Here is a 25,969-nt window from a genome sequence, read left to right as displayed (position 1 = left end):
ATATCATTTATTTTGTATTTGTACTGAAATGCACTTTCTTTATCTAAAAGCAAATTATTTAGTATCTATTCATTACAGTTTTTAACAAAACTTGTGTTTTAAGTTAAATGATTTTATTTTTAAATTACAAACTATAATTTAGTTTATAAACTTAATATAAACTATGAAAGAAAACATGAAATTTGTTGAAAAGATTGAATTTTATTTTTATTTTACAGGAGAAACAGTGAATGTAGGAGATGCCCTATGTGAAATTGAAACAGATAAAGCAGTGGTTACAATGGAATCAAGTGAAGATGGCATATTAGCTAAAATAATGGTAGGAGTAATTTAAGTTATTATAAATTATGATCTTTAGAATATATACTTAAGTTTCACTAGACTTAGATTTATTTTTCCTGATTTTAAGTATCTAATTAAAATTTCTTGACCTAGTATTCCAGATTAGGATACAATTCCCAGAATCTGAAACCACAATGATTGAGTTATTTTTATTGCAATTTATACAAATAGGAAGGATGCTAAATTGGAAGGGGAGGAGAAGTACAGAAAAAAATGCAATTGGTTGTGTGTGTGCTTGCATATAATTGGTCTTATTTTACCTTTTGTGAAACTACTGAATTATTAGTATTCACCTGAATAAATGTTTAGATCTTTCATGACATTTATTTTACTTACTTACTTAATTAATTAAATTGATATGGGTACTGGCTCACTCTCAGTGACTCCAGGCGGCTTACCAAGTAATAAATAAAATACCCAAATAAAAACCCAATAATTTTTCTTACTATCTTCTTTTCTATGACATCAAAAGTTGCTTTTTGAATATTTGCTATTTTAAAACCAATATTGGCAGAATTCAAAAAAGATACAATATTGAAATAGATTTACAGATTTCTGAAACAATGATCCAACTGAAGTCCCACAAGTCTGCTCAGATGGACTACAATCCTAGAAAGTATTTTATTTCTTCGCTTTCAAGTTATGTTTATTGAATTTTTATTTATGATCATTCATTTTAGGAGGACTTATTATTTTAAAATTGTGGATATAAGGAATTATAATAAGCATGAATCATATGGCTAGAAATCTAAACTCTGTAAACTGTGAAGAAATCAAAAAAATTATCCTAAGAAAGAGCATGTGAATAAAGCCATTTCAAATTGAAAATATTGTTCGTGGAAAATTGTCAAATCAATAAGGAAATAAAGTTTTAATGTGGACTAACATGATTGCAGTAAGCAGGCATATATTATTTAGTTAGCATATATTATTTAATCTGTGGGTATACTACCAAATCAGTACAGACTTATGGCAATTTACAAAATGACTAACAGAACGTTTAGTCTTTCCCTTCTACAATAGATTGAAAAATATTGTTTGCTATTGACTTGTTAACAATACATTTTCATTGAAGTGTAACATTTTTGAAATGTTAACTTTTTTATTAGTTTAAAACAGGGTGGATTTGATTTAAATCGAGTTGATTTAAATCACAATTTAAATCATGATTTAAATCACTAGTAAAAAGGCTTGATTTAAATCAACTCGATTTAAATCATAATTTTTAAAGACCAACTGTCATCTCTGCTACTCATATACAACCTCATGCTACATAACTAAGCTCCATTTCATGCTGAATAAACTAAATTATTTATGTATCTTAAATAGAAAACTATCTTACGATAGATTTTTACCCCAAAAGTTTTTTATTAAAATAAATTTGATAAAAATAAAAAAAAATCCGATTTAAATTTTAAAAAATCTGATTTTTTTGATTTTTTTTAAAAAATCATTGATTTTTATCCACCCTGGTTTAAAATATACATAAAATATATTTTGGTAAAACAGTTTATTTTTCATATGACTCTGTATAGGCTTGTTTTGGTTTCAGAAAATGATTGCTAGCTGAATCTGACAAATACCTGCTTTTGAAATCATGTGATTATACAATGTTGCCTAACACCATGCTTTGGTTTGAGAGAAACATGTTGCGCATTACATAACTCTTAGGTTGAGTAAATATCTTTTTTGCAATGCCAATATGATGAGTAGTTGTAAAAATAGTAGGGACTCAAATATTTGTAGATTAAAAATACTGCCAATGAAGGAGATATGACAGAAAATATCACTAGCTAGTACAAAGTCTTAATTGTACACACTATTATATGCATGTTAAAATTCGATTATAGCAATATCATACTGTAAAGTTACTGTATACAAATTCAGATCACTTCACTGTTTGTGGTATGAAACCTCCAGTTGAAACTTTCTGCTTCAATATGCTATGCAAATGAGTATCAAAGATAATCTTGATACATGAATGGATTGTAAAATACCTTCCTGGGCAGTTAAGAAGAAATCAAGCAAGAAAATGCCTGTCTGGAGTTTAACATAATAGGGCTGCATCTAAGATAATGGTACCTATCTTTCACAACGTAGCTTCATCACAATTAGTTTTAGACCTTTTTCTTGAAAGGTCTTTTATTCTACTTTTTTGTAATTTCATTGAAACAATAATATGTTAATGACTTTTAGAATGGGCAAGTGGTTATTATTTTTCTCAAAATCAAGGAAAAATTGATATATTTAGTTTTAGCTATCTCATCTGTTCTATCTTTCAGTTTAGTTACAGATAGACAAATGTAAACATTTCTTACTATATTTATGAATTCTTTCAATCACTAACAGTATTTGAAAAATGAGATGGTAATGAGAGGAAGTGTAATTGGACAGGGGAGAAAAAGGAGAAGAAGGAAGTCATGCAAGTGCCAACAAGGACTAAATTTACCAGGCAGACATTTACACGTTCCAGAGGTCTGCAGCTAGTTGTAATTCCTGCTCCTTAGCTGTCAATTTTCTGTTTAATAGCAAATATAAGGCTCCCCCAAACCTTAATCACATACAGTTCCCCGAAGATGGGCTCCAGCATGAGTCCAAAAGCTCAGAAGACAAAAATCTCTGGTCCCAATGACCAACCCAGATTGGATCCTGTTAGTATCTTAGTTTAATAGTATGTTTGCAGACTGGGATTGATTTAATTTTTAAAAGTGGTTGTTCACTAAATGATGCAAAAACATGGTAATTTCATAAGTCTTCAGCATTCTGTTTTCTATTCCATTTCAGAAGGAAGAAGGAAGTAAAAATGTGCGCTTGGGTGCACTAATTGGTTTGCTAGTAGAAGAAGGACAAGACTGGAAGCAAGTTGATATACCAAGTGATGCACCCTCTGAGCCTGTGACATCATCAGCATCAACAGCCTCTTTCCCAACTCTCCCATTAGCTCCTAAAATAGAAGACCACCATGGAAAAGGACAGTAAGTCTCTGGGTACCTCATCAACTGATGTATTTCAGTACATATTTCTACTGAGTCTTCTGTAGAATTTTGTATTCGTGTGAGAAACTAGATTGCTCCTGATGCATAAAAATCCATATCTTAATATCCTATTCTAAAAGTTGCAGAATAATCAGGAAATAGTCAAAGTTTATATCTTAGCCTAACCTCTCACAGCAATTTGTACTTTGTATTCTAATAATAGAGTTTATGCGTATGCACCAAGACAAATTCCTTGTGTGTCCAAACACACTTGGCCAATAAAGAATTCTATTCTATTCTATAATAGAATTTATGGAAACCTCAAAAATTCTAATTTCAGTCCATTTATTCTTAGTGATACTAGCAGCGCTATAGTAGTAACTACAGCTCTGAAAATTACACTTCTCTGTGCATTATCCATGGTATAGAAATAGTAAATGAAATAAGTGGAAATACAAGCCTTTACATCAGTACATTTTTGGTGGAAAACTATTTATTTACAGTGTTTGTAGAACACTGACTCCAAGAAACTAACCGCCGAAACGACTGCTATATCAATAATCAATTTGATGTATCCATACAAATCCATACAATCCCCAAAACAACAATAAAATATTCCAGCAGCACAGATCTAACCCCTAGTGTGTCAGTTTTATTGTTGTGTGTTAGATATCAAAGGCCTCAAAATGTTCAGTCATGACTGCCATACAAAATTCAGCAAGCGGTAGCATCATTTTCATCTCCAAGGCACGATGTTCCATATCAGGGGCATAGATGCAATAAATCTTTTCCTATATAATTTACTATTGATGTATTGGTTGTCTTAACATTTCAGTGAATGGCAATATAAGAATGGTATTTTTTAAAAAACTAAATAGACCAGGCTGTGGACAAGGTAAATTAAAACATGGCTAATATGATGACTCCAGATAGTTTTTAAAAAAGTACCTAATATTTTATCCTACACACTTCTGATCCACATTGCTTGATTCTTTCTTAATTTTAACATATAGGATGTCTCTAATATATCCCAATTTAATATTTTTCCATTTAGTTAAAAATGTTAATAGGTTTCAGCTTTTGGCTAAAGTAGTATCTTTTTTTTAAGTTGCCAGAGAACATTATAGTTTATTAAAGGGTGAAATGGATAAAGTTTTTTATCATTTGTAAGTAATTCCTTTTGAAAATGTAAAGGAGGAAACAATAATTGGAGCAAATTGTTACCAGTTCAAGAATCATTACTTTAAAAGCAAATATAACATACTTACAATAAAGCATCATTTTCTTTGAAGATGTGTTAAACTGTCTTAGCATCCTGATAATTATCATGCTGACTAGAGCTAATGGATGTGTTGTATACTAACACATCTGGAAAGTACCAGATTTTGAGGGGGGGGAGGGTTAGTTTGTGTCAGCAAAGTGTTGTTAAATATGTTTCTTGTTGGCTACTGTTTCTCTAGATAAATTATTTTTACTTTTTAGAGGTTATTGTGGAAGACTTTAGTATCACTTTAATAATCAGAATTGTTTCGTCATTTAAATTTAAAAAAAAAATATGGTATATATATATATAATAAATGCTGTGTTACTTTTTTGTATGTACCCTTTTAATACAGTTGTACCTTTGTTTTTTAGGTTTCGCTTAAGTCCTGCTGCCCGTAATATTTTGGAAACACATGGACTTGATGCAAGTCATTGCACACCCTCGGGACCTCGAGGAATTTTCACAAAAGAGTATGTGAAATGTGAACTTTTTCTTTATATATCATATTCTATAAAATTTATTCCTTCTAATTTTTGTAAGACTCAACTATACCAGTTGATATCTTACTTTCCTTGCAAATGGAACTGTGTATTAGTTGTAATAAGGTCAAAAACAGAAAGGAATATGGGGGTGAAGGAATTAGTTTTTCAGTTGAAACTATGAAGACAGGGATATAGAAGCGCCATGACAGTATTTTAAGTTACACACTGAGTAAAATCTTATGGTGAATCACATGGGTACAGAAATAATAGAATCTAGATGGAAAAGAAAGGGGAAGAAAGAGAAAGGGAGAACCAGTGTTTTTCAAACTTGACATCTTTAAGATGCAAGAGTAAGACTTAAACAGTTTACAGAGTTGAGCAACTACTGTACCATGCCAAAATTAAGTTTAACCAGTGGTGGGTTCCTATGGGTTCGCCCCAGTTCGGGTGAACCAGTAGTAGCGGCGGTGGGAGGTTCCGCCCACCCACTCGGACATCATCAAATATGCTCTGCACATGTGCAGAAGTTTCTGCGCAAGTGAAGCGAGTGTGTGTGCGCGAGTGAACCGGTAGCAAAGGTAAGTGAAACCCACCACTGAGTTTAACAGAGGTTTGGCAGAATTCAGAGAACAGAAGAAAAAGATCATCAAAGAGATGGATGTTCTTTGTGGACTGTTCAAGTCCACAAATCAAGTGGACTGTTGCAATGTATTTGGAAGAGCAAGAGTTATTACCAGGGACAAGCAGGCATCTTCCAATACAGTCACCAAAGGTCAGGTCTGAATCAGTGACATCAGACTAAAGTTATACAGAATAAAGAAATTACGCAAACATTTGAAGCAGCTGATTTTTGTTGGAAAATGGAAATTTCAAGATTGAACCATATAGACTTCTCTTTCGCAAGGACCAAAAGTTTTTCTTCCATCCAGCTCCTCAATGGCTGCCACAATTGTGAAAATGCTATGCTTTGAAAGGTGTTGTTAAATCAGTTCAGTTTCTGATTCTATTTATAGAATGGTGGGGCCATTTACACAACCAAGTGATCCTACTAGGATTGCGTTGCTCCTACTTGCACTGAAATTAATTGAAAGATACTTTGGAATGATGGAGCTTGTATGGAGCTGTGTATCATACAGACTGCTTGGTAATAAAAGGTTTTAGATCTTAAGCAAGAATCCTTATCCAGCATTTTCTAAATCAGTTATAGTAGTTGAGATTGCTATGCTTAGATTTATGAGTGATTGTTTCATAACTGTGGGCTTTTTCTTTCTATTAATAAATGAACTGCCTTTCGTAACAGAGCACTTAAATATTGCTAACTTCTCAGAGATAATGGGAAGCCATCCACTAAGACAGCGCCAATACTGAAATGGCATAATAGATCTTTGTATTAAAAATGAATAAACACAACCTCTATTTTGTTATTGTGACCCGATTTAGACAGAAGAGTAAACTGAATACATAATACCCCACATGTAACAATAATTATGAGGAATCTTAGTAATTGTAAAAAAGTAAATGTAATTTATAATATATAATTAATTCATGGCAGATGGAAAACTTCTAAAGATTACTAAGATGCCTACAGTAATTAATTTTCCCTAGTAGCTATGGACATTTAACACAGGTTTTTGTACAAGGACAAAAAATAATGTTTTTCACCCTTAGACATGTCTTTAACTACTCATCCATATAATGAGTTAAGATAAGAGCAAGTCATATTTTCATTATATGTTACCTGATGAAGGAGGTATCATATAGCAGATAATTCTTACTACCTACCCTCAATTGTTTATTATAGCCAATATGCTAATTAAAATAAAACAATAAGCAATGGACTATTTGATGTTGTAGATTCCCCCCCACGAGTCTGAGAACTGCAGGTGGCAGCAAAACACAGTTTTCAGTAAAATTTACAGTAAAGGGCACACTACAGGGAATGAAGCTAAATTTCTTGTGCTGAATGTCACAAATTACAATTTTTCATAAAAGTTACATTTTATACAGAGCACATTATTTCAACGAATCTGTGATATTGGATTTTATACATTCTGGTGTTTTATTTTGGGAGAGAGATCTCTGTTGTAAAATGGTGTTTTAAAAAGCCTCCTAGAAGCAAAATTGGTAAATAGGTTTGCATTTATTTTGTTCATCATCGTGAACCTTATCTACTCCACTGATAATGGCATGTCCTGAGAATGTAGAAGACTGTGTTTTGTATTTTTCAGAATTGGCAAAATGAATTGAGGAATTACTGATGGTGAAATTCATACTTAATTGAAGTCATTAGCAAAATCCTCATTGATTTTAATAGTGCAGTTGTGTTACAGTAATTTATAACTAAAGTCCTAGATATCACAAATAGATTCATTCATAATAGATATATTGACTATGTGCTATCAAATCAATGTTAACTCTTAGTGACTACGTGGAGCTTTTCCTAGATTATCTATCACCAACCTGGTCCTCCAAGTCTTTCACTCTTCACCACTGTAATTGAATCCATTTACCTTGCAGTTAATTGTCCTTTTTCTCTCCACCTTTCCCATCATAATAAATTTCTCAGAGGAGCCACATCTTTGTATAATGTCTCCAAAGTTTGTTTTGAACCTGTAATTTATGTTAAAGAGAGAACTCTGGATTGATTCTTTCTATGATCCATTTTTTGTTTTCCTTGGCTATCCATGATATTCTGAGGAACCAATTTTCAAAATCACGAACATTCCTTCTAGCCTCCTCCTTCAAAGCCCAACTCTCAGTTCCATAGTCAAAGGAGAAAGTATTGTCTACACAATTCTGGTATTTGTAGGTATCTTGACATTTCCTAATGTCCCACCAAATGCCAATCTGATGTGTATTTCTTGACTGCTGGTTCCTTACCATTGAAAGTTAATCCTATAAGGCAGGAACTACCCAGTAATTAAATTTATTTATTTATATTTCATATTTCTAAATATCTTTTTGATTAGTTCTAAGAGTTGTCATTAGCTTGATCCTCTTTATATTTAATCCTTTCCCCGTTTTCCCTATGATCCTTGACTTTCATTACTAAAGCTTATAAATAATTTGTATTTTCTGCTGACAGTGTAGTATCATGAAATAGCACAAGTTCTTCCTCCAATTTAAAACCATACTCCTCTCCCTCCAATCTAGCCATCCTAAATATATATTCTGCAAATAGTTTGAATAAATAAGAAAAGAACATACAACCTTATCTTACTCTTTTTGCTGATCTGGAGCCAGACTTTTTTTTCATATTCTGTCCAGATTGGAACTTCCTGATCTATCTATTTATCTATATCTATATCTATATCTATATCTATATCTACATCTATATCTATATCTATATCTATATCTATCTATCTATCTATCTATCTATCTATCTATCTATCTATCTATCTATCTATTTATATATATATACAGTGTGTGTGTGTGTGTGTGTGTGTGTGTATGTGTGTGTATAGAAGGCATGTGGGTAATATTTAGTAATTTAAAGATTTCTATAAGTAATGCATTACTTTTTAAAACTCTGTAAGTATATTTTTAACTCTGTTTTCATATTGTTGAACATATTAATTATTCTGCAGTAGCATGAAAAAAATTGTGTTTTGCAGATTAAAAATTAGGATTTCAAATCTGTATAAATTAAAACAAATAATGAAGTTGATGGTATAAACTTTCTACTAGATACTTTAAATTGCTCATTATTTCTGATTATCTCTGCACATAATAGTAATTGCTTTTTCAGTTAAGAAAATTGTTTTCCATAAAATGTTACTGCTTTATTAAATAAGCAATTAAAATAGCAATTGTTCCATAATATGGATGTTCTTATAATCCCTTTGAATTCTTTTTCTTTTCTTTCTTTTCTTTTATTAAATTTATATACCGCCCTACTCCCGAAGGACTCAGGGCGGCGAACAGCCAAAAAATAAAACACATAGATTACAAAATTTAAAAGAACAATATAAAACCACATTAAATAAATTTTGCCCGGAACAAATTAAAACCCCAATACTTAAAACAGATTTAAAATTTACAATTAAAAAATTTAAAAGGGAGGAGTTAGGCCAGGCCAGCCTGTTGAAATAAGAAAGTCTTGAGGGTGCGGCAGAAGGTGCATAGATCCGGGATCCTCTGTATCTCCAGGGGGAGTGCATTCCAAATAGTAGGTGCTATTTTTATATATAGTTCATCAGGCACATGTACTTCCATTACCAGTGATGTCGAAGTATAGTGTAATTTTAAAAAGTTTTATTTATCATATTTTTGTTAAACATATTTCAAAACAGTGCATATAGTTAGACATGGCAAAATAGTGGAGTTGTTTATCACTGTTTTGGAGCCAGTGTGAAGGGTTGCTGGACTGAGAGAGCTCAGCTCAAGTCTACCCTCAGCAGTGGAATCTTAAAAGATGATTTCACACCAATTACTGTTTCTCAGCAAATTTCAGGGTTACTTTGAGAATCAAATAGGACGGCCTGGTAGATATACAGTGTTCCTAGATAATCAGAAATAACAAGCAGTTTAAAGTATTTAGTAGAAAGGGGTGAAATGCTCCTGGTTCGGACTGGATTGCCCGATCTGGTAGCGATGGCCATGGGTAGTTCAGAGAACTGGTAGCAAAAATCCTGCCCCCTATGCCCAGCTGAACCGCACAATCAACAGAGGCTTTTTTTTTAATTTTTAAAAGCATTTTTTCCTCTTCAGCCGAAGAGGTTGTAGAAAAAATGCTTCTAAAAGTAAAAAAAAAAAAAAAAAAAAAAAAAAGTTTGCCCCCCCCCATCAAGCCACGCCCACAGAACCGGTAGTAACAAATTTTACATTTCACCACTGGTTTATACCATCAACTTCATTATTTGTTTTAATTTATTTTTAATTTAAGTTCCTAGAGGCAAGGCAAGATAAAGTTCTGACAAATAAACAAACATCATTAGAGCAGACGAAAGATCCTACCATCTTGAGAACTGTTCCTAGCTGTACTTAATTCCTCTTTGCCTGGAGGATGTACCACTGTGAGTTATATTATCAGTGGCCATTGATGTCCCATTTAATTGGCTTTTCCAAAGAGGCATATTCTCCACAAAACTTAATTTTGTGGAGAATAAACTTTAGTTTAATAAGCCATCAAAGTTAGCGGTCATCACCATACAATATCTGTGGATGAATTTCTTCTGCATATTTCATCCATAGTCACAAGTCAAATTAAGAATTAATTAAGAAAACAATGTGATTTTTAAATTATTATTACCACAGTTAAGAAGACAGAATCCAAATTCAGGAAGAGGGGAGATTTTTCTCTCTCCTGCTTAACCAGCATTAATCATTGTTAGATTATTGTTAGATTCTGATGTTTGCTTAAAGCGTACAGTAGCTGATAAGGCATTCCACTTCAGAGGGGGATGGGAGAACCAGATTTCTGAAGAAATCAGCAAAGCATCTACTATGGGTTAAGCTTGTTCTAAAAAGAAGCTGTCAGAAATTGCCTTTATTGTTTCCCAATGTGCTTAAATAAATTGGAGTAATGGTTTGAAAAGATATAATCCATTAGATCAAAGAGAGGGAAAAGAAATGAGGACACATATCTTGGCAGACTAGATGATGTAAATGAATGAACCCCTCAACAAAGAAAATCCCATTCCTGCATAGAGCAGCTTTCTGTTTTCTATACAGTTGTGTTGAAAATGCAAGACAGCGAATGCAGATGAATAAATTATGCTAATCTCCAAAGTGAAACAAAAATTAAACTGACTGGAAAAAATATTCCTCATCTCTTTTCTTTCCTTCTTTGTTACCAGAAATGCTGTTGTAAATTGAGATTTTGCTTAGTGGGTTCCACATTTGAAGCGTTTGTAGAAGAATTGATTATTATGTCTGAGTATTAGTCTGATCTCTTCGTTTTCCTCCTCATGATCAGCTGAGTGGCAGAAGATTACAGTACTGTCAGTGCCACCTTTCCCCAAATTATTTATGGCACTGGTTGCACTTAAACCAAATACTTAGGAAGAATTTGGTTCACTTCCTCAAAATTTAAGAGCTTGACCTGTGTCTATTACCAAAGTCTGAATTTGGAAAGAAGTGGGAAGCATATAATAGCTCCCTTTTTTAGTAGTTTTAGGAATTTCACCAACTTCATCCCACACATTTTTGTGGCCGAAGTATAGAGTTCAGTCAGAATATAGCTAGGAGGCACCTTGGAGGTTTTCTAGTCCAACCCCCTGCTCAAGCTGGAGACCCTATACCAGTGATGGCTAATGTTTTTTCCCTCAGGTGCCAAAAGCGTGTGCGTGCGTGCAATAGCACATGCGTGCATGCGAACACCCATAATGCACTGCCCCTCCCGCATGCCCCGCCCCCTGCACATGCAGCCCCCCACGTTCTCCTCCCCCGCACATGCTCATGTGACCCCGTGCTCCCCTCCCCCCACGCATGCGCACACAACACCCCCTTTTGGCCTCACATCCCATGACAGCGCTGGGGAGGAAAAAAAGCCTCACCTCCCAAAACAGGGCTGGGAGTGGGGAAAAGCCTCACTTCCCAAAACAGGGCTGGGAGCAGGATCTCCAGAGATTTGGGAAGGCATGGGCAGCAGAAAGTGAGGAGAAAGGTAGCGCCCCCCCCGCGCATCCGCACACATCCCCTGCTTGCAAGGCAGAGACCCAAAAATCAGCTGGCTGGGGGGAAAGTGTGCATGCATACGCAGTGGAGCTGAGCTGGGCAACGGCTCGCGTGCCCACAGAGAGGGCTCCGCGTGCCACCTGTGGCACGCATGCCATAGGTTTCCCATTATGGCCCTATACCATTTCAGATAGGTGGCTGTCCGGTCTTTCTTTTCTCCAGTGAGGAATCCCCTACAACTTCTGTACTTCCTTCCAGCATTCTTGCCTTATTTTGTGGCAATACAGACTTCCAAATGCATCAATCAAATTATTGAATATCTAGTTCTAGAAACTGCTAATAAATACAAAGTTACCCTCATTATACCTTAGTGCAGAGTTCCCCAACCTTTCTGACTTTGTGAACTGATGGGAGGGGAAGAGTGGATGGTTCCACGCAAGCAACCAACAAGTGCATGCAACTCCATTTGCTTGAGCAGCAGGCAGGCACGCACACTGCTCATACAAATGAAGCACGTATACATGAGCTCACCCTCTGCTCACACAAGTGGGGATGCACGTGCTTGCCTGTTACTTCCACGGCCCAGATCCAAATGGCTTATGGCCAAGTAGTGGGCCGCAGCCTGGGGGTTGGGGACTCCTGCCTTCGTGTATAATATATGTATCCAGTTTATGAGTTTCATTCAGCCTAAAAAGGTTACTTTTAATGGGATAATTTAAAGTGTAGTTTATTTTTGAAAAGATTTCCTTAGAATCTAAGCACAACAAATGTAGTCTGTGTCTGGTCCATTCTTCCAATATTCAAAAATTCATCAATAATTGGCCATTACCTTTCTAAATATTACCAAGACCAAATGGCTGTGAGTGTTTCAGCTATCCAGATCTGGCAATATTTCATCATCGACCTTGGATGTGGTTGCACTTACCCTTCAAGGTTGGTGTGCAATCTGGAAATCTTCCTGGATTAGCAACTTCTCTTAAAGAGTTGCACTTTTTTCTAGATTGGGGCTGGATTGGTGGGCTTTAGGTAGTCTCTCATGCCCTAGTCCCCTCATAGCTTGATTACTGCCACACACTCAACATGGAGCTGCCCTTGAAACTTCAACTGGTACATAGTGCAGCAGTTGCAAGCAGTGATGTGCATTTCTTAGTGTGCCATGTAACATCTCTGCTTCACAAGTTGTACTGTTTGCCAGTTTGTTTCTGGGTGTGATGGTTACCTGTAAAAGCCTTCATGGCATAAGACCTGGCTTCTTCTTGAACTGCCTGTCTCCCATAGTATCTATCATAGTATCTGCCTAGCCAACTTGATCTTCAAGCATTGGCACAATTCAGGTTTGCTCAATTAAACAACACCATTTCTCCAGAACCTCAGAAACATGCCTTCTCTGTAGCAATGCCTTTCTCTCTAGAACAAAGAGGAACAAAGTTCCCTTCAAGATCCAGATGGCCCACGCTCTGCTGCTACCGTGTTTCCCTGAAAATAAGACCCTGTCTTATATTTTTTGAACCCCGAAATAAGGGCTTGGTTTTATTTTCGGGGAGATCTCATATTTTGGGGACACATGGAGCAAGACAGGGCTCCTCTTCCTCTCCCCTGGTGAGAAAGAATGAGACTCTTGCTTTGTTCCATCCAGTCTGTCATTCTTGCCATCTTTTATTGAGTTACTGTAATTTCTTTGTCATAACCTCCTCAGAATCATTGGGAGTTGAGCTGCATACATGTTTAATATATAATAATCAATGGTCAATAAACAACAATAATAAAGTATTCATTTTTATGAATAAATAATACAATAATATAAATGTAATATAACTATTTATTAAACTTGTATGCTATCTGACTACCAATGACTTTCAATAATATAATTTATTGTATAATATATCTAGGTGCTCGTCTGTCAACCAGGAGACTGTAAGTTATAGTTCCATTTTAGGCATGAGAGCCTGCTGGGTGGCCTTGGGCAGTCATTCTGTCTCGACTCAATCCACCTCACAATGTTGTTGTTGGGTGTTGGGAGTCAAATAAGAATATTAAGTATGTTGAGTTATATATAAAAATAATAAAGGTGGATTATAAATAAATATTGTAAACTTGAAATGCACAGGAAATTACTCTTCTTTTCAAAATATAGTACGATGAAATGTCACTGCAATCCTAATAGCTATGTTCTATTTTCAATTTTATCTTCCTAGACAGCACCATAAACCCAATTCTAATTTCAGACATGGTAAAGTCTGCAGTCTGCGACTGTGTACTGTGTTGACATGGGAGAGGATTTAAGAATAGTCCTGACAGGGAAATTTTGGCATTTCATATAGTGAAATAGTATGTATTGTCCAGTATTTTTCAAACTTGGCAAATTTACAATGCATGAACTTCAACTTTCAGAATTCTGCAGCCAGCATACTATCTCTGAAATTCTGTGAGCTGAAGTCTACATATCTTAAAGTTGCCAAGTTTGAAAAACACTACTGTAGTCCAAATGGTTTGGTTTACAACTTAAATCTATTGTCCTATAAATGAATGCCTAATAATGAGACCTATAAATTGCTTGGTAAATAATCTCCAGTAACAGGACTGATTTTGGAGTGGATTTTTGTTGTGCTTTGTTATTGGTCCTGTCGTTCAGGCGCTAAGTCATGTCTGACTGTTTACGACCCCATGGACCAGAGCACACCAGGCCTTTGTGCTTTGTAGAGGTTGTTTTATAGATTTATTTGCACTTCATTAGATTTGAAGTGTGTCTTAAACCTTTCCACTTGTGTCTTTGAATTGACAGGGATGCCCTCAAGCTTTTAGAGCAGAAGCAGAAGCCTGTGGAAGCAAAACCCATGGTTTCTTCGCTTCCCCTACACCAAGCTGGAATGCCTTTGTCTGCACCATCAGCAAGCGTGCCCATTAGTGCTTCACGTCCTCCAGTTATCCCTGTGTCTGTTCCTGGCCGGCCAGCTTCTATGGTATTAACTTTCTCAGATTTATAGCTACGCTAAGATCACTGCATCACATTATGTAAAAATAAATGATAGAATTATACCAGGAGGGTTTTAGAATTCAATTTAGAGTTTTATTTATTTATGCAACTTAAGGACACACCGATCTGTTATGATTCTGGGTGGACTTCAGTGGGAATTGTAATGAATATTTATACATGCCTTGTAGTTTATATGCCTATGTAGAATGTTCATTTTGATTTAAGAAAGCTATAATTGGCATCATAGTTATTTAGAAAACATTATACATTAAAACCCAGTTTTTCCACCACAAAACGTTATGATTTAAAGGATGTCCTTTATTGTCATGATCTATTCCATGGAAATCATCTTTCTTCCTTTAATTTAATATGTAAAATGTGTTTTTATTGCAAGAGTCCGTTCACTGAAATCCCTGCTAGCGACACAAGAAGAGTTATTGCTAAGAAACTAACAGAATCAAAGACCACGGTACCTCATGCATATGCATCGGCTGATTGTGACCTTGGTGCTATACTAAATCTAAGGCAAGAGTTGGCAAAAGGTAAAACTCTTTCCTATTTTTTAAAACCAAGTATTAAAATTCTGATCTGTCTACTCAGCTATGCAGCATTTACTGCAGGGCGTCTCGAGCTTTTCTGAAAAGAATCAAAATGCCTGTCAAAATTCTGCCTTTGATCTTATATGCAGATGAGTATTTTGTTTGCATGTGTGACATCTCTTGCAATCCAACATTTAGCATGGATAGTTGTTAATTGGTTTTGATGACAACTGTCCCGCTGTTATTGTCGCAGAGGATTTCTACTTAATTTATTATTTTTTGCTTAAGAGTTAAGCAATTATACACCTACCCAAAAAAGAATCTGCAAATTCCACTATAAACCTATTCACTTGAATGGTTTTACATTTTGAATGAAGCATTTGAAGGTTACCGCTTAATTAGCAGCCTTAGGAGGTGCAGAGGGCAAATTCTTTCATTAGTATTCTAAACAGGTAGGATTATTTAAATGATGATGTTTTTCCACTTCAGCCAGCCCTGGTGAGCTTTATGTTGTTTTTTTGAATACTTTTTACACAGTAACGCTGCAACTGATGGAGGTGAGGGTATGTGGGGAAGATAGAATTCCAGCTTTTAGTTTTGCCAACAAGCAATTTCTGTTGTTGCGTATTGCTTTGCATAGAGTTTTGAATATGTGTGCCATATTTTTTCCTTAATCCTGGTAAGCTATACTCATTACAGCAATTTGGAAGAAAGATACCAAAATTCAGGGTTAATTGTTGGTTATATTTTTCTAGAATTTAGATTTTTCCTTAAACATATATGGAAAAGTTCATACATAATGAACTTATACAGTATCTTATAGAACAGACACTGTTCTCAGTTCAATTATTGGTTTGGAGGAATTTTAACTGGTTTCAAAATATTATTGATTTAAATTTAGAACCAGAGAAACCACAGACTATCCACTGTTTTCCAAACAGTTAACTCTGCTTCTTTCCACATCATATTCTTTGCCTAAGTATGATAGGTCAGCATAAAAAAAGGTGATAATCATTCATTAAGATATACTGCAAGTATTGTCATGTATATTTATTTTTAAAGATATCTATTTTTCTTTATATGATATGGTATCGTGTTCTAAAATAAAATTTTCCCTCAGTTTCAAAAGTATTTTACCATGCTGATGTGACATTTAAAAGGGAGAGTTTGTTTAAACCTACTTTCTTATATTGGACAAATCAACAACAAAAGCAGAATAAAAACGGTATTAGCAATATAATAATGCAAAAGAAAAATAGAAAGCTAAGTGATTAAGTTATAAAGAGAACATTCAGAATGCTTGCTATATTGCTCAAAAATTTCCTTGCCTCTTTCAAAGATTGACAGCCAACAATCTACATCTGCATTTCACAGATATAATTCTTTTATCCAGCCCCTATGCCCCAAATATATATAGTACATCTTGAAACCTTGATAATGTCCAAGCACTGGGGAAAAGCCAGGACAAACATATGCCTCTTTAATGCATAGCTGTCATCCAAAGTCAAATTCACAACAGAAATTGGTTTAAATCCAAAATGTGACAGTAATGGGATAGTCCAAACCCTACTAGTTAATATTCCAACTCATGAGTTTCAACTTAGCCAGGCAGTTGCTCTGTTATTTATTATTCTCTGAGGTCTGAATAATATTTTTATTGTTGAAATGACCTCATTTAAGATCACAGGGAATTGAATATTGTAGTATTTAAAGCAACCTTCCACTGGTTTCAGTGGAAAGGAAATTAATCTCATTTGATGAAATGAACTGTGGCTCACAAAAGTGCTTTTTAATAACATTTCTTAGTTGTACTGCCAGAATCCTTCTTACAGGTTGCATTGGTAACTAGTAAATTCGTAGGGTCAAGTTGGAGTCAGGTGGGACTGAAATCAAATCAAATAATATCAGTTTCATCAATTTCCTATTAAGAGAAAGGCTGTTGCCTTAGGAGCCATGATTGATTCTTCCATAATTTCCATCCATTATGGAATTTCCAGAAGTAGCAATAACATCTGGACCTGATAGACTGTATAACAAATGCTTGCGCTGAATAAAATGCCAAGAAGCACTCCACAGATTTATTTTTTCATTCTGCAAAAGTTGTTTAAAGGCCCAGTTAAATCTAAAATAATAGTACTATCAAAGGCCCAGTTTACCCAAAAGATAGATTTGCCTGCATTTTCAAAATTGGGAAAAATCCCAAAATATAATATTTTAGTGATTATTGAGGCTAGGCTGTTTCGTAGGATTTCACTATGGTCAAATAATAATTTTTTTGCTGAGAAAAGGTGAATATGTAAGTTCTTGATTTCATCTAGTGATCAAAGCTTGGATAACTGTCTAGCGATAAGCATGAAAGTGAACTTAAAACCACTTTCTATATCTGTCTATAAAGCAAAACATATTATCTGCATGTGGTAGAATACAATTCTCCAATTCTTTCATAGTTTCACTTTTTAGTTTTTCAAACAGTAACAAGCAAAAGGGAAAAAAGAAAAAAATCTGAACAAACTAGGCATATCAACTGTTTATCAAGTAATGATATATGAAACTTTTCAATTTAAGTATCATTAATTGAGTGTCAGTTCCATTTGATTGGTGTGCCTTATCTGTTTGTTGCATATAGTTTGGATCATGTGCTTGACTGGGTGATAGATCACGGTGCCTTCCGCCGTGCCCTTAAAACCCTCTTTTTTCAGCAAGCCGGGTTGGCTTAACTTTTTTTCTTAATTTTTAAATGTTTTAAATGGGTTTGTTATTGTTCTTAAATTACGGGGCCAAATTTATATATATTCTTTTAATACTATTTTAATGTTTGTAATTTATGTTTTTATTCGGCTGTACACCGCCCTGAGTCTTCAGGGAGAAGGGTGGTATATAAATTGGATATAAAATAAAATAAAATAAATAAAATATAAAGATCCATTGATCTGTTAAAGGGACTGTTAATGTTCAAAGTCACTAAAAAGTTTATTGGTCATGAGAGACCTTCAATCACCAACCAACTCCTGGGTTCAAAACTTATGCAGACTACAAATACAACCAGGCAATTCCTCTTCTGAATTTTTCACCAAAGAAGGCTTGATGGGACATGGGGTCAAATATCTGCAAAACAACCCTGATCAATATATTGGCATTGATCTCCCAAAGCCCAGAGAATCCAACCAACAAGATGTATAGTTTTAATTCAATCAACAATTTCTGGTTTTTAAAACAGAAATAACATTCACCCAGTTTTTCTTGTAAAGATACTGATTTGTTTGAACCTAGCCATTACACTGAGCACCAAAGAATTGAGGCCTTTGAACTATGGTGCTGAAGAAGACTCCTGTGAGTCCCTTGGACTGCAAGGCGATCAAACCGGTCAGTCCTAGAGGAGATCAACCCTGACTGCTCTTTAGAAGACCAGATTCTGAAGATGAAACTCAAATACTTTGGCCACCTAATGAGAAGGAAGGACTCACTGGAGAAGAGCCTAATGACGGGAACGATTGAGGGCAAAAGAAGAAGGGGACGGCAGAGAATGAGGTGGCTGGATGGAGTCACTGAAGCAGTCAGTGTGAGCTTAAATGGACTCCAGAGGATGGTAGAGGACAGGAAGGCCTGGAGGAACGTTGTCTATGTGGTTGCGATGGGTCGGGACACGACTTGGCAACTAACAACAAGCCATTAAACTGAATTGTTGACTTTTGTACATTCAGATACTAACCACCTGTATTTGTGGTTGCAGCATCATTTTAAGATGGTAAAAGTTTCTATAGTGAAGAAGTATGTTAACAATAAAACAATATCACATTCTGTAAAATGATGGTGTAATATAGAAAAAGGAATCAGTGACTGATCTCTATTCAGCTAAAGAAAACAAACTTATGTCTCAAAATGTAGAACTACCACGAATCAGTGTGCATCATCAAGCTAACTATTAACCAAGAAGAAATGGTTTTATGATAGTTAAATCTTTTAGATTTTGCAGCTTGCGGTAAAGTTCCTTTCTACTCTCTGTTACTGTTAACCGGATTTTAAGGATTTGTGGATGGCTTTATGTCATTTAAATAGCAGTAGCCCCAAGGGCATCACAGACTGAGATGTCACCTACTTATGACTGAACAGATATAAAACAATCATTTTGATTCTTCCACTTCATGCCTGACAGGATTTATAGTGCCTCCTTTGGAGCTTATTTTCAGACGTAAGAATAGATTTGGAAATAATGGAAGATTGATACATGAACGTTACAAATTATAAAATGTTATAATGCATATTTTTCATTCACTGATTACTTTCTTGCTTTGTTTCTCTTCTTAAAATTATGAATTATAACAATAATTTATGAATGAGTGTATGAATCATATCCTAATGTTACTAAAAATAACAACTTCAGCTTCATTATGCAGATCTGCACACAATATAGTTATATTAATTTCTGTTCAATTAGGTCTAATTATTATAAAGTTTCAATATTATGTGCTCACAAAATTATGTTTGCACATCAGCTATGTTTCAGTACATAACATTCAAAGGGATTTTATGTTCTATTTTGGTAGTATTCTTTGCTTCCATTATGTTTAATTTCATTTATATGCTGTCATGCTCTGGGTGGTTTACAAAGAGTAAGAGTGGGTATTTAAAATATTAAAAACAATAAAAAGAAGAAGTATCAGATTGTTATATTTTTTAAAAAAATCACACAACACACACACATGTATGTATGCATATAGATTTTTATTTCATTTTTATTTCATCCTACAGTAATGATATTCCTCAAAAAAAAAAAAGTGAGTTTAAGCCAGGGTTGCTTGCATGAAAATAGATGTTAAGATTGATTCTTGGAGGCTTGACATGTTATTAACCATGGCTTGAAGAAACATTATTTGAAATGAAATAGATAATCTATAAATTCCACAAAAATGTACATCGACATGAATATGATTTTGCATTTAATGTGGGAGATTGGATCCCCCTGCCTTGGATAGTCTACTAATTCAAAGTTTTACTTTATGTGATTTAATTCTGTAATGAAATTTTCTACAGTATGCTTGGACAATCTCACAGAGATTACTTGGTCCTCGCATGGGAAAATACCAGATATCAAGTAAAGTGGAAAGTTAAAAAAACCTATTGAAGCAGGTAATAACAGGCTCTTTGCATTGTTCATAGGTGTAGATATAAAGAGGCTGGCCTTGTTAGAGGGAAGATAATTACAAAGCAATGAACAAATAAGCATGGCTCAGTGGCTAAGACGCTGAGCTTGTCAATCGAAAAGTCAGCAGTTCAGCAGTTGGAATCCCTAGTGCCGCGTAACAGGTTGAGCTGCCGTTACTTGTCCCAGCTTCTGCCAACCTAGCAGTTCAAAAGCACGTAAAAAATGCAAGTAGAAAAATAGGGATCACCTTTGGTGGGAAGGTAACAGCGCCTTTAGTGTTTAGTCATGCCGGCCACATGACCACGGAGACGTCTTCGGACAGTCTTCGGCTTTGAAACGGAGATAAGCACTGCCCCCTAGAGTCAGGAACGACTAGCAAATATGTGCGAGGGAAACTTTTACCTTTAAGCCCATATAAAGGTACAGATTTACAAAAGCTATCACCTCCCTAACTGAGATGAAAATAAAAGGAGGAGGAGGGGGGATATATTCAGATTTGCAAAACTCTGTTACTAGAGTCATTCTGATAAAAGTAATTTTAGGCCTTTGTAGTGTCTGTTTCCTGATCCAGTCTACCTTGTAGGGCTCATGAAATCACGATGAGTGGGACTCAGCCCCAAAGGAAACTTGTGTGGGGGCACAAATACCTTTTGAATTTCAAATTTGTGGTACTGTGAAAATGCTGCTGTGAAGATAAATAATTTTAATTTTTTAAACATATGATTTTCCATGTCTAGAATTCTAGTTTTCCTATTTAATTATTCCTTATAATTTATTTTTCTTTCACACAGATGATGTTAAAGTATCTATAAATGACTTTATTATCAAGGCAACTGCAGTGACCTTGAAAGTAAGTAAATCAGTCCTTCAAAATATACACACCTGATTCCTGCCACCTTAACTATTTCTTATATCTGTATTTTTCTGGGATTGTGTTCCAGACCAGGAAAAGATGTTTCTTAAAGATGCTGTAACAGATACAGTGAATGCCAAGCCAAATACAAAGCACCTTTAAACAACTCTTGCCTTGGAGAAAAATTGAACAAAATATGTTACGCAAATACATTTATAAGGCTTTTCTTTTTTGTGCATTTACCATTACATTACAAGATGATTTTCAACAATATTTTATAAAATATAATGCGATTTGAGATTATTGTTGTAATTCCTCTTATTAAATATTATCGATTATGGACACTGATATTGGTGATCTCTGGCACTGTATTATCTTTTCTACAATATCCTTCAAGTAACAGCAAGTTTAAGTTAAATAGATAATTCATTTTATTGTTTTCCAACTATTGTACTGTATAATATCTACCTATAAAGATTTATATCCTTTGGTTCAATGAATTTGTTTCTACTGATAAGGGATTATGGTCCCCAGAGAAAGAAACAAATATTTCTTCCAAAATTTCATTTTAATATTAAATTAGTTAATATTAATTAGTTAATATTCTAGGATTTCCAAGCCATTTTGTTGTTGTTAGCTGCAAAGTCGTGTCTGACCCATCGCAACCCCATGGACAACTTTCCTCCAGGCCTTCCTGCCCTCTACCATCCTCCGGAGATCATTTAAGCTCATGCCTACTGCTTCAGTGATTCCATCCAGACATCTCATTCTCTGTCGTCCCCTTCTTCTTTTGCCCTCAATTGTTCCCAACATTAGGCTCTTCTTTGAGTCCTTCTCATTAAGTGGCCAAAGTATTTCAGTTTCTTCTTCAGGATCTGGCCTTCTAAAGAGCAATTAGGGTTGATCTCCTCTAGGACTGACCGGTTTGATCACCTTGCAGTCCAAGGGACTCTTAAGGAGTCTTCTTCAGCACCATAGTTCAAATGCCTCAATTCTTTGGTGCTCAGCCTTCCTTATGGTCCAACTTTCACAACCATACATTGCAACTGGGAAAACCGTAGCTGTGACTATACACTTTTTTGTTGGCAGGGTGATGTCTCTGCTTTTTAGTATGCTGTCTAACTTTGCCATAGCTTTCCTCCCTAGGAGCAAGCGTCTTTTAATTTCTTGGCTGTAGTGTACTCCCCATGTGCAGTGATCTTGGAGCCCAGGAAAATAAAATCTGTCACTACCTTCATTTCTTCCCCATCTATTTGCCAGGCTTTGAGAGGTCCGGGAGCCATGCTCTTAGATCCAAGCCATTACATCTATATTAGTATTTAGTGTATATATTTGTTTGATATTCACTTGTATCTAAGTTCACTTCAAGATGCAATGTGTTTAGTTGGCGTTTATGGAGAAAATAGGCTAAATCCTTAAAAGGATTTGTTTCCATAAGTATAATAAAAAAAAACTTAATACTGACTTTCCACTAATTCCCATTTTTTCTAACCCATCATTGATATTGATTTTTATAGTTTATTTTAGAATTTCCTAGTTCATAAGGATCTTTCAGTAGTGTACCATTTATGTTGAATTTGATCTTTTATGTGGATAGTAGAAAATACTATTTATAACTAAGATACAATATGTAATCATAAGATAAGATACAATGTTTCAAGTTTTCAATTAGTAGTGTGGGGGTTTGCTTGCTTTTTCCACAGCTGCTCATAGACTGTGAAAATCAATTCTGAATATTGTGGGAGACTTCTATGCAGCATACATTATGTGGTGTGAAAAATTGCAACCGAAAAGAGAAATTGGCAGTGGCAGTTTGTCAGTGCATACATTGGTGTGATTAAGGCCTGTGTGGCTCTCATGTAATCAGTGTAGGCTAACGCTTATTAGGAGAATTCTACAAATTGAATTGAAGAGTCAGATCTGCTTGTTTTTAAAATTAGCTGCTTATTTCACTATTCCAGTGAAAGCTCAGAATATTAAAGGGGAAAACCTTTAAAAAACCCAAACTGAATTTTAAAATGTTAAGAGTTGACTTCTGAAATTAAGTTTTCAAATTAAACAGGTCTAATTGGTTCGCCTTTCAATATGGTTATGTGACTTCCCCACACACACATGCCTTTTAACTTTTAAAAAATATTTAGCTCTTTTCTCTTCTCCTTCTGATTTAAATGGGAACAGAAATTCTATAAACCTTCTGTTATGTTTTTGGGCAGAATGTCACAGTTCTTTACTAGCAAGGAACAAAATGAGAGTTGCCCTCCAACAAGTTTGAATTCTGTTAATAATGTAACCCAGAAACTGCATAAGCCCATCTATCGTGTGGTTGCCTACAGCTGTAATTGCCTGTGACCATAATTTGCATTCATCTTTTGTGACAAAATTGATATACACTAATAAGATAAGTCTATTTTTAGAGTCATTTGGCCTTTTTCTTGCTATTATTAACTTGATCTTGCTTAAGGCAAATCATTTCCCATATGTTATTGCTTCTATCACCACAATTCTAAAAGGCTTTTTAAAACTTCATAATTGGTTTCAATGCTATTTTTTCACATCTGTGTCTCTCTCTGTTTCTGTTTCTTCCAGCAAATGCCAGATGTGAACGTGACCTGGAATGGAGAAGGCCCCCAGCAGCTGCAATCAATAGACATTTCTATAGTAACGGCAACTGACCAAGGTTTTATTACACCTATCATAAAGGATGCTGCATCCAAGGGAATTCAAGAAATTGCTGCTTCTGCAGAGGTGTGTCTTCAAATATCCAGGCCTCTTTTAGACCAAAAATTGAATTATATGGTTTCTAAGAAAACATCCGCTGTTCCTTTGATTATGTCTTTTTGGCTGGCTTTAAAATAGAGAACAAGATTGATTTACAAAGATCACAAATCTTGAATAGAAGGCAATAACCTCTGTATACTGTTGTGGCACAGTAACCTATCAATAACTCATTTATGATTCAAGAGGCATTGATCTAGTGCATGTTAGTACATGGATATTAGAGACCATTAATAGCTCAATCATCCCTAAACCATCATCTCTCTCCCTATTTGTTATCTCTGCCATCCATTTTAATATTTTTATTTTAGTTTTAACTAAACATCCTATATTGTCAGATATTAGCATAATAAGTTCATTACCATTGTCTTTAAAATTAATAAGGTTAATTTTCTCAATATAGATATGAATATTCCTTTTAATATTGTGTGAGAGGTTTTTGGAGATTTTCCTAAAACTTATAATCAAGGAATATAACCTAGGAAAATGTCTATGGAGATTCTCAATCATCCAGGTTAAGGTTGTCCCAAAGGTGCTTTTTCAAGAGGCAACTGGACTTTCTTGTTTTTCTTTGAAGACATTTCGCTTCTCATCCAAGAAACTTCTTCAGCTCTGACAGGATGTTGGGGAATGGAATCAGAGCTGAAGAAGCTACTTGGATGAGAAGTGAAACATCTTCAAAGAAAAACAAGAAAGTCCAGTTGCCTTTTGAAAAAGCACCTTTGGGACAACCTAGGAACACTGGGCTTTGCATTTTCAAAATACCTATTGGGTTCTTGCTAGGCTGAAGAGCATTTGTAGTCTTATGAAATTAAAAATTACAGTGGATACTTTTTGGAAGCATATTTTGTGGAATTTGGCAAAATGTCTGTAAACTTGCCGATTTCACAAAAGACCTTAGAAGATTTAATATTGAAAAATGGATCAGTCATAATAATTTCCTCCTTTTGAAATGAAAAATTGTGGCGTTGCATCTTTATACCTCTAATTTCATGAGGCAAAGGTGATGAGACTGTTCCATTAATTCACATATACAGCTTCTGTATTTTGGACAAAATATTTCAGAAATGAAAAGTTGTTTTATCGTGTGATTGATTGATTGAGTCCTTTTACTTTAATTGATATTTAAAAACAATTACAAAGTGCATAATGTTTTGTTCTCTCTGTCTATTGTGGCACTAAATTGATTTTGGAACAGATCAGTAAAAGAGCATTTGGATAAAATTGTAAAATCACAATAATGCCTACATCACAAACATGCGGATCAGTGTTTCTTAAAGTGTGGCCCTAGGATCCCTGGGGGTCTCCTTAGACCCATCCAGAGATCCACAAATTCAAAATTATTTGCCAGCCTATGTTGAAAACTACTACAATATTAAAATTCCATCAAACAATAGTAAGAAGTGGTACTGCAATTAATGTAATAAAATTTTTAACATTGATGAATGTATCTTATACAAACAAAAGTTCTTAGCAGCCATATTTTTCTAAAGTGGGAAATGGTCCTGAGAGAAAAAAGTTCAAGAAACACTTATCTAGATAATTTTTAATTGCCATTTATTTGAATCTTTAAAATATCTCCTATAACTATTCTATTTTTAAGCATTCAGAAGGCAAGTTCTATTGTTTAATTCTGAAGCATCTAAATATGGTGTATAAAAATATAACACATCATGAGTTTTATGAGTTTTATTGCCTCCTGGGAGAAATGAATTAACACTGAATTATTCTCACCTGTCTGTTCTGAATCCTGCAGCATGGCTTACATTTTCGATGACATTTGCTATGATTTCTGTTGACATTTGGTGGGATTTCCTGTTAATATAAAAATGTTAATTTATAGTTATAGCAAAGTAATTGCTTTTGAATTTTTGGATTCTGTAAACAAGACAATGATGGATTTTGGATAACCACATATGCTCTCCATAAGGCAACATATGTGGAAGAGCCTTGGTGGCGCAGCAGACTAAAGCACTGTTAAGTAACACCAGCTGCCTGCAATTA

General features: G+C 34.8%; 1 protein-coding gene across 2 annotated transcripts in view; it reads left to right on the top strand.

Annotated features, from left to right (window-relative positions):
- Window positions 1-25,969, top strand: part of PDHX (pyruvate dehydrogenase complex component X) — a 41,235-nt gene that overhangs the window by 9,629 nt on the left and 5,637 nt on the right. For both annotated transcript variants that reach the window (XM_034417359.3, XM_087877269.1), the window contains exons 3-9: window positions 219-319; window positions 3,127-3,317; window positions 4,953-5,051; window positions 14,464-14,641; window positions 15,050-15,197; window positions 21,129-21,187; window positions 23,777-23,935. In XM_034417359.3, the coding sequence (XP_034273250.1) occupies window positions 219-319; window positions 3,127-3,317; window positions 4,953-5,051; window positions 14,464-14,641; window positions 15,050-15,197; window positions 21,129-21,187; window positions 23,777-23,935 (935 nt within the window). The remainder of the gene's footprint in view (window positions 1-218; window positions 320-3,126; window positions 3,318-4,952; window positions 5,052-14,463; window positions 14,642-15,049; window positions 15,198-21,128; window positions 21,188-23,776; window positions 23,936-25,969) is intronic.

The sequence above is a fragment of the Pantherophis guttatus genome, chromosome 1 (genome assembly GCF_059756535.1).
Source record: "Pantherophis guttatus breed Tessera chromosome 1, ASM5975653v1, whole genome shotgun sequence".
Taxonomy (NCBI): domain Eukaryota; kingdom Metazoa; phylum Chordata; class Lepidosauria; order Squamata; family Colubridae; genus Pantherophis; species Pantherophis guttatus.
This window is presented reverse-complemented; position numbering and strand designations above follow the sequence as displayed.